General features: G+C 39.7%; 1 protein-coding gene across 1 annotated transcript in view; it reads right to left on the bottom strand.

Moving 5' to 3' along the window:
• Nucleotides 1–840: 840 nt before the first annotated feature.
• The window catches only part of DIRAS2 (DIRAS family GTPase 2), an 88,620-nt gene continuing 78,770 nt past the window's right edge, over nucleotides 841–10,690 (bottom strand). Inside the window, exon 2 of the mRNA XM_086961124.1 lies at nucleotides 841–6,181. Coding sequence (XP_086817250.1) covers nucleotides 5,546–6,145 — 600 coding nt within the window. The 5' untranslated portion in view covers nucleotides 6,146–6,181 and the 3' untranslated portion in view covers nucleotides 841–5,545. The remainder of the gene's footprint in view (nucleotides 6,182–10,690) is intronic.

Below are 10,690 nucleotides of genomic sequence, written 5' to 3'. Positions count from 1 at the left end.
GAATTGGCTATCTATATCAATCAATAGGTTGGAGCAGCTTGATAATGCATTACATGAGCTGCTTTCTCTCGGCGTTTACCTCATTCTTTATCAGTACTATGTTTTCCTTTAATAATAACTTGATAAAGGAATTACTCAGATAATTGTGACCCAAGTTGGAATCGCGGCCATGTTGCCACTGTATTCTATTTGTTTTCTTCCATGCTGGTTCTAAATGAATTATGGGCAAGGATTGCAGGCGGATCAGAGAGAATTTCTGCCATTACCCACAATGCCAAGCATGTCACATGAGACTGCAGTCTTGTTTTAATAACTCTTGTTATTTTTCGAACCCGTACAACTGCTTGTTAATGCATGACACTAACCGTTTACATCACATATATTTTTGGTCATTTCATATTTACAGAGAACGTTTCTATAGCAGCAGAAACAAGAGATGCTGTGCACTGTACATTAAGGTGTATTTTGCCCTATTCAGCAACGAACACATGATGGGTATATGGTGGCGTGTATATATAATTGGGACAGTACTGCTAGAAAATGTACACCGTTTGTTTGTATATTTACGTTGCATGTTTACCATTTGAGACACAAAATGATAAAGTGATTTGTTAATAATTTAGTATCTTAGGTACCAAGTGCCAAATACGAGGTTTTCGCCGTGGGCGGCAGCTTCTAACCAACCATTTAGACCTTAGACCCCATTTGAAATGTACACTATCTTTATTTTAAATCTACAGAGTATTCAATGCGAGGACATTTTTTTTCCCATGAACATCATTTTAAGATTCATTTTGCAATAAATGGTTTGTTACATTCCAAATATCACTCAAAACAGTATTTTGTAGGCACAGATGACTTTTATTTCCATATTTTCAGGAAAAGATATATTATGAAATGCTTACAATAAATGCATTCTGATGAGAGCTATGCTGTACATTGTCATTTTCCACATATAAACATCATGCGCAATGAGGAACTTACTTGTCCGTATCTTGTGTTGAAATTCATTGTTCACCTTATGTTTAATATGTTCTGTCAGTTATATATACACTTGAAAGACCTTGTATATATTAGCATCACATTCCAGAAGAAAACATAAAATATATTAAAGCTGTAAAATTTCTTTTCTATTGTCCTTTTTGCTCTACCAAAAATAAGCATTCTTTCAACGACAGCAAAACAAATATTTATGACCTGCTTACCATATGTAAAATGGACCAATATAAACTATGATTGCATTGCGAGGGTATAAAATATAATTTAGTAGTCCATAAGGAGTATTGCTTTTTTACTGACCTTGCTTGGGTGCGTGCAAGCCCGGGACATATATCATGGCTTTAATAAGTCTTCCAATAGAAAGAATTGGGGGCCAGAGGGAGTGCTCTTGTGATCGCCGTTGCATGATGGGTGCGGTGTTCCTAGTGTGAGGGGCATGCATTTTGACATATATGGGCTTCCCTGATTTTCATATGAATTGACAATGCCGAGGGAAGGTCAATATTCAAACAATGCCTCGGCATAATTCTCGGCATGACGTCACTTATTGAAAACACCTGGGATCCTTTCACTCAGCATATTGGTAGGCAAGTAAAGGTGTTTCCGTGATTGATGGTGTAATGGCCGCTTCAATACGCAATGGTGAAAGAACAATGAAGAAAAATTGTGCAGCCACCCGGCCAGGTGAAGCTGCTAGCAGTTAAGGCACTGTTTGAATCGAAATCATCATTAGCGCTCTTCACGTACGCTTTAAAGGTGTGCTCGTTTTTATGGGATAGTGTGTCATTGCGGTTTGTGGGACACATGCAAAAGAAATACAAAGCTGAGTGATGGAGAACTGAAGCATCTGATTTAGTGTTAAGTGTTCTTGGCACCTACCATGATTGCATACTAACCTAGGTGGCAATTATTGCTGACTATTAGAGATGTTTTAGTGGATCTAGCTGATGGCACATGAGTAGTTGGACGGCGCAGAATCAGGAGTTTATATTTGCTTCTTGGAATTGGTTGTTGGTGCCTAATGCTGTTGGATTTCTGTGTTTTTTTGTTTCATCGTATATTTTACCATGTTTTATTTCTGGTGGCCATACCCAACTCACTGTCCAAACACCCAAATGCCAAAACCAGAACAAAACAAACCACGTATTTGCAGCTGGCCAACAAGAACTGTCGCTAGGGAATGCTAGCCACTTACCTCTTGAGAGGCCTCATCTGTGACCTTGGGCTGAAGAATGTCCCCTAATGTAGAATGCCAAATTGATACTGGCGAAAGGGAAAGCAATCACAGAGGAGAAGAACGGAGGCAATCAAAACAGGAGTGCTAGCCGCTGCTGATTGTCATGACCCAAGTCAAAACATGTCAGAAGCAATACAACTAGAAGGAAAGATGCTAATGTTAAAGCAGCGCGAACAGCAATTGCTCCCTCCTGATAATTGGTAATTAGACATATACGGTTAATTACTTGTACTGTATTTCTAGGCTCACTAAATAATCACTATAGAGGCCCTTTCACTACCACGACACTAGAATGAACGTCTTAATAATATTTTCTGTAAAACTGTGCGGTGTATATATTGTGCATTTGTGCAGTACAGGATGCAGCATACCTGCCACCATATACTGTTAGTTTCACATTGTCCTTGCCTGAAACATTTCATGTAAAATGTAGTCGCGGCTGGAGGGGCGGGTGTGTGCTTGGCGGTGTGTGTATATGCATGTGCTCATTATGTTCAATTTCCCCTAATGGAGTCGTCAGTTACATTGATGACAACAACAAACTGCTAAGGCCTTTGCTCATACACAAAGTACTGCAGGGTTACTGTATATGTGCAGCCTTCAAAACATTACACTGTTAATACTGTACATGATGCAACTGACCTCTAAAAACCACACTATTCATTCTTGGTTTTTCAAGTGCTATTCTGAGAAATTAGACATTTAGCCCTGAATGAAAAAAAAAACTATACTTTCGATTCTGCTGCTGTACATTACAAATATCTCTAAACTATCCAGTGCCATTTGCCAGTCAAATACTGAGCCGTTGTCTCCTTTGCTTTTAAAGAGTTTGGCAAACATGACCTCTTAACCTCATTTCTCATCCGTCCTTCTGTTGATTTTTTTCGTTATCAGGAGCTCTGAGGTTACGACACAAAAGCGGCCCGCAGAGCCATGGTAAGCAGCAGAGAGAGCGGGGACAGTAGGAGTTCAGGGGTCAAGTGATTTGTAGCAAATGCGAGAGGGAGGGGTCTGGCCAGGTTGCTGCATGGCCGCTTTACGATTTGTGCAGTGCTAGAGTGCCATTGAAGGAGCAGAAATGGCTCCAGTACACATGGGGGAATATCAACAAGAAGTCACTCTTCAAGCAACAAAGGTGTTGTGACTATGCCTGCTGCTACACTGTTACAACTCTTTGAATACATGTATTTTGTTACATGCAAGGCAAACTAAATTACCCCTACAGTCCTGCACTGCACTTTCCAGTACTATGCATTGGAATAACAACTAACATAAACACAGAGGATGCTCCCTTTCTCATATATGTCCTAATAAAGTGCACATAGTAGCGTATCAGTTGTATACCTTGGTTAACAGCAATGTGCTTTGTTCCTCTTTGTGGTAATCAGTGTGTCGCGACTCGCAACCAATCAAGACGTGCCGTAGGAATCCTAAAAGCAGTGTTCTTACTGAGAAAAAAACTGATTTTTTTTACTCAAAAAAATCTATACCACATATTTAGTATGTATCGATTTGGCAGTGAAACCAATTGTAACAGCTCAAAGACTCATCATTCTGTGTTGTTGGTTGTGTTGGTCATCGCTGGGGAAAAAACTGTGCCGTATGATAATAAAGATGGACATTTAGTAGCCACAACACACCCGTCTGCTGCTGTGCAATGAATGACCGAATCATAGTTAAACGTATTTGAGCCAAATATGATCAGGAGTGTGTGGCCATTAGGTTGCATCAAAATGTGTCAAGCCATTTTGGACCCGGCTATAAATGGCTTTGCCAACCTTAAAGGAGGAGCCAGGTGGGCCTCAGAACTTTGTTGCTGTGTTTGCATCTCCAACCTAAAGAATATTTGTATGAATTTGAAAAGTTTTTAGCTTTTTATTGTGACTTTTTCGTCACACCAGGAATTCATATTACATTTATTGAATCACCCCAGAAATTAAATGTCAACACTTTTGAGCCAAACTAGTTTTTGCAATCGGAAATTAAACACTTTCTTAAACCATTGCCACAGCTGAGGTCAGGTGTCTGAACTTATCAAACCAATTGATTGTTTGTTTCGCTGGAGGAAATTCCAGTTGACTATTTTCAGTTTACTTCTATTGGATCCAGTTGTAGCATGTATTCTCTTTTTTTCATATAAATTGTTGTGGCGAAAATTCTAATAAGCTCCAATTGCATTAAAACTTGAAATATTGGCCAATATTGATTTCAGTAGGAACTTTTATGTAACCTGTAGATCTCCTCTTGTTTTCTGAATAGACATATATGGTCCAGGCTCCAAAGGACCACAGGAGAATCTGAACTCATTAGAAACCATTTACAACAGGTCAACTGAAAATTCTACCAAAGGTTGAAGACCAACAGTCAATGATTCTTTCAATTATAGTCACTCAACTTTCAATTGTGCGGATCTCTTCATAAGTCAGATGTCAGCATTTTACTAATCAATATTTGAAGACTATGAACAGCATGACCATTTTATTACTAAAGGGTCAGCAGTATTTAAAAAGAAAATCATAACGATTTAAGCACTTCACAATTTAAATTAGAATTGGCTCTTAGTGTCTGTCCTACAAACAATGCTGTGACGAAGATTTGATGAGATTGTTAGAGCTACAGCCTAAGTCTATCTGCATGCACCACTGCGGAAATTTACTTCATGCTAGGGGAAGTTGCAGATACATCAGGGGTAATACATGTAGTCACTGGTGAGCCAAAGTTTGCCAACTGCACAACACTGGGAACTGAAGCTTTGGCGTTTTTTAAAGACAATTTTGAGCACGCCAAAACCCGCACAGGAGAAAAATGAGTTGATCTGTTTGCAGAAGGAATTCCATACTTTGTGGGGTGTGGATAGGATTGTTCTTCAGTCACTATCACTTGTTGATGCAGGCAATTAATGCAATTATACTACTTGTCCCGATTTTTTCTTTTTGCTGCACGTAGGAATAATTTCCCAATTGTTTTTTCAGATCTAAATTGTGCTGGCTGCTATAAGGAATATATGTTTTTCTGCCACTGAGACTTGGTTTAAAAGTGGGATGTGAAGAAAAAAAATCAAAGCAACAATTCTCTTGAAGACTGTCTGTCACTATTTGCGTTTTTTAATTGTTTTTTCTTCTGTGCAGAAGACCACAACCTTCTAATGTTTTTTAATGGTTTGGGTTTTTTAAGTTGTTCTACTTTTCTGTCCATACTATATGACTACTTTCCATCAGGGATAATTTAAATGGCATGCTGATTCCGTGCCACACAGCTTGCTTCTGCTAGGCAGGTGACACTGTGCAATTTTCTTATCCAATCTCGTTTTCACATGACCACACATTTGCCTTTCAGCTTCTCTTTCCTTTTCTGCTGCTTGCTCTTTTTGCCGTCGATCTGTAGACTCACAGTCCTGCGTTTCTCCAGGTTCAGCAGCTCCTGAAAAAGCTCCTTGACGTTGTGGTTCATTTTGGCCGAAGTCTCCATGAAGGCACACTTCCATTTCTTAGCCATGGCCTCCCCCTCGCTACTCTCCAGTTCCCTGTTTTGGTTCTCGTCATTCTTGTTGCCCACCAGCATGATGGGGATGCTCTCCACGTCCCCTTTGATTTGGACGATCTGCTCATAGATTGGCTTGAGTTCCTCCAAAGACTGCCTACTGGTTACTGAATAAACTAGAATGAACGCATGTCCTTTGGATATAGACAGGCGCTGCATGGCCGGAAACTGGTGGCTCCCTGTAGTGTCCGTGATCTGCAAAGTACATATGCTTTTATCACAGCTGATCACCTGCCGGTATGTGTCTTCAATGGTAGGGATATAACTTTCTCTGAAGGTGCCCTTCACAAACCTCAAAACCAGGGAACTTTTTCCAACGCCGCCAGCTCCAAACACCACCACTCGGTAATCATTACTTTGTTCAGGCATGATCTTCAAACTGTCAAACCCTTAGCCCGGGAAATCCTAAGAAAAATAGTACGAAACACAATTAATAGAGTATCTCAAGGTATATCTCAAGCAACACATTCTCCCACTTATTCCTCTCTATTTTCATATTATTGTGTAAAAAGTACAGAACAATAACATTAACATAGAGGTGTGCAATTCCAACCATGGTGTTTAGAAATATACTTAGTTCATTTACAAACTTGAACAAGTTGTCTGGAAGTCATGCAGTCACAGCAATACCATTCACGATCTCCCACTAATTAGTACAAACTGAGCCATAGTCACCTCTGTGCATCCAATATGCCACAAAGAAGCTATCATATTTATCATACAAGCCATAGTATATTCTCTAGGTCTCAATAGTTTCACAAACTTCCTTGCACATCCCCTGCTTCTTTAAATGTACCTTCTCTGCCACCATACATCGGTCCATATCCATGTACCATCTTACCATAGTCATCAGCCGTGCATTCTCTCATTGTTTTGGAATGTCTCTTTTTTCTACGTTAAATTTCAAGGAACACGTTTTCTGCTCCTACTTCTCCTAAACATATCTACATCATTCAGAATGCCTGAGATTGCAAAGAGAAGCCTTGGGTGTATATGTTACCCATGATTCCAGAAGACTTATCCCAAACTTATGTCCAGAATGTCTGGCATTCTAACTCTGTTTGTAAAAAGGTGCGTTGGCTCATTCTGTACTTCAGACATCCGCCACCGGACAACTGATTGTACCACCCACACAAGTAGCCTTTCAAAACTGTATCAGGATGCCATTGCCCGGCCTGTTTGTGTGCAGTTTACTGCCACTTTGACTTGGAATTTAAAACCATATGCAGAACCGTAAACTCCCCTTTTACTACACATAGATCACTCCTAAGGTAGGCCATTGGTAACCCTAAGGACAAGTTGCTGTATAAGATGAAGGAAGGACATGCACATTTAAGTTTTACATGTCCTGGTAGTGACAAACAGTTACATTCATTATTTACTACAGTGAGGCCTACTCTCCTTATGAACAAGCATTGGGAATTCCTTAACACACTCCTAAGCTGAAATTCCTGATTAGGGAGAAGTAGCTAAATTATGTTTCATATCTTTGGAAAGGTAATGATGAATCATCTTTAGTGTTAAAGTTTGACCTGATATTACTATTTTAGAAATACCACTTTTAGAAAGTGCACTGAGTGAAATATCTAGCTGACTGTTTATTGGGCTGCCAGCTATTTGAGCAGACTGAGACCAAAATCACAAATAAAATGATCTACATCTTTTAATTGTTCTTTTTTTGAAAATTATTATATGTTTTATAAATTCACAAGACGTATATGGACTACACTTCACAATTTACACAATGTCAAAACTTCACTGAAAAATTAAACATATCAAAACAAATTACAACACCATAATTTGGTACGATTTGGTATTTGGCCAGTGCTGGCCCCATTACTTTGTTGTTAACTGGAGTACCCATCAGACAAAGAATAGACAACTCCAAAAGATTACTACATAGAGGCATTTTGGATAAAAAGGTTAAAACACCTTGCTGCCCCATGGGCTCAACGACAAATTCGAAATGGCATGCTTTTTGTAAAATGCATCTTAGATTAATACACATGTCTTAAGAACCCTCACACACACAATTTTAATCTCACATTTACCAACAACACTGAGCTGGCTGTTTTTTCCTTCATATAATTAGTCCTTCTGTATAATCGATTTTTCTTTGTTTATATAATTTATTTATTTTGTTGCAATTATGCCAGTTTACTCATAGAGAGGACGGATGATATAAAGAAAACTGTCATAATATTCTGTGAAACTTAAGGAGTCTGCATACTTGTAAAACGTTTTTTGGACATTGCTAACATGTTTATTATTAACTAATAGTCACTATGGTCACTTGGGAGTACTTTAAAGCTGATTATTTGCATCTACCAGTGAACACCACTGTTCGAAATATCTATAAGAAGACTAATGAGGCATCTGTTTGGTTCACGTTCATTGATTCTACAGTCGTGTTGGCATCGTGGAATTTTGCAGAGTAATTTGTGAAGTGAAATGTATTTGGGGAGATAGTAGATTAATAGCAGAGCCACGGCTATTCGGGGAAGAGTAACATTAGTATCTCTTGCAGTTTCCTTCCATGTTAGTGTACAGTCATATGACTGTTTCAGTTCCCTGTAGCACTCAAGCTCTTAAGCAGTTGTCAGTGAGGAATGATCGAACATACATCGTCATGGCGTCTTTCGCAGGGTTCCCTAGTGATCGGTAAGCATATTGAGACATCGGGTTGGCGATGCTACCTGGGGCAAGGTTACATATCGAGTTGAGCAAACACACATTTATTCTTTTCAGCGAGTCCACCATTTGAGGCAGCCATCAAGAGTTGCTTGAACATTGTAGCGGTCCCGCCCTGTTTTGGCCGGAGGTACAGTGATATTGTCATGCACACAGGCGATTACGTGTCTCAAGTCCTTAGGTACGTGCATGTGATGTTATGGAGATGATGGCTCTAATCATCATTTTTGAGATAACGCTCACTGTTGGCATTTTATTTTTGTAGTGATTACATGATTTGTGCTACGAAGAGCTATGGAAAATGTTGAAACCTCTTGAGTAATATTGAGGTATTGAAAATAAAACACGTACCTCTGCAGACTGGTAGTGAGTAAGGTATTGACATCACAGGTGTAATCTGAGAGATGCTTCTTTGTTACGTTTTCTTTGAATCAGGTTGTTCTGACTGTGTTGTTAATTCAGGTTCGCCACGGAGTTAGCAGTAAGTGTTGAGTTTCAGGTATAATGATCACCTTTGAGCACATCAGGTTTGGCGAAGGGTGCATGATACAATAATCAGACAAATAACTTAATTGTAGTCCCTTATCATCAAGTGAATTGTCTCCTATCATTGCTAGAGTACCAATGTAAATCATATATAAGGCATAAATTGAATGTATAGGTATGATTTTGAAAATAATGTTTTTTTGAAATACTAAATGCATTGAGTTAAAAATCCTTTGGTCTAAAATTGTAATATTGCATTGATTTTTGATTATTTCACATTTTGTGGTGCACGTTAGAGTCCAAGTCACACATAGGGACTTGGACACTCCAAAAATTAACTTTAAAACCAACACAAAAAGATGATGGATGGAATGTTGAATATTGTCAAACATACACCCCCAGTCACAAATCTAGGTTTAATCTAACTTTATTTTGCTCACCTCACCATTCCAGTTTGGACCCAACCATATGCAAATCAGCCTTGACTCTGTTCCCCATGTGAACAGTCTAGCCCGAACTGCCAAGCGAGGTCCTCCCTGGACTGTAAAACACGCATCCTTTGACTGGTTTTGGGGTATCACCCCTCATCAGCCAGGCTAGCTTCAACCCGGTGGTGAAGCAAGCAAGGGACCAACGTCTGGGCATTCCCTTCCCATTTAGGGTGACAATGCTCATTGTGCCACTTGATTCAAGGTAGCCTGGCTGATGAGGTGTGACACCCCGAAACCAGTCCCAGTATGCTTGTTTCCAATCCAGGGAGAACCAGGCCTGGCAGTTCAAACTGGACTGTTCCCATGGCAAGCAGGGTCAAGACTGATTTGCATATGGCTGGGTCCAAACTGGTGAGCATGGTGAGCAAAAGAATATTGAATTTCACCCAGATCTCTTGACTGGGGGTGAGTGTTTGAAAAGTTTCGGTACTCCGTTCATCATCTTGTTCTGTTTACTATGTTTGCCCAGAGTTGCCAAGGTTATGGCCAGATGTGGGTCCCTTGCTCGCTGTGCCACTGGATTCAAGCTAGCCTGGCTGTATAGGGGTGAATCCTAAAACTGGTCCCAGGATGCTCGTTTCTGGTCCAGGGAGGACCTGGCCTGGCAGTTCGGGCTGGAATGCTCCCATGGGGAACAGGATCAAGACTGATTTGCATATGGCTTGGTCAAACTGGGGTGGCATTGTGAGCAAAAAAACAATGAATTTAGCCCTGATCTCTTAACTGGGGGTGAGTGTTTGAAAAGTTTCAGCACTCTGTCCATCATCTTGTGTTTGCTTTGAACTTTAAAACCATCAATGATAGATTCTGATCCCTGAGCAAATGAGTTTGCACAGAGGACAGATTTGTGGGTCACAACTCGGCTACCTCTCCTATCACTTGTTGACTTTGTTTATCTTTGACCCTGTACAATGCTCCTCTGCCTTTTGGCTAGATTCGCACTATAGAAATACCATATACATACATAAATATGAGCTAAGTGATAATTATCACACACCCACACTATTCCTTTAATCAGAACACCCAGGATGTAGTGTCATAGATGTGAAAATTTTGTGGCACAAAAATGGAAACCTTGGGGAATTATTGTGGAACTGTATTTTACTCATAATCATTCTTTTTCAGCAATTAAATCAATTGAAAATGTTTTAGCAGATCATTGCACTCTGAAACAGGCATGTATAAAGTGTCTGAGAGTGTTTGTTAATCTTCGCATTTTTCTATTGTCAGAGTTTTATTTATTGCC

This window comes from Lissotriton vulgaris, chromosome 3_1, assembly GCF_964263255.1.
Source record: "Lissotriton vulgaris chromosome 3_1, aLisVul1.2, whole genome shotgun sequence".
In the NCBI taxonomy this organism is placed as follows: domain Eukaryota; kingdom Metazoa; phylum Chordata; class Amphibia; order Caudata; family Salamandridae; genus Lissotriton; species Lissotriton vulgaris.
This window is presented reverse-complemented; position numbering and strand designations above follow the sequence as displayed.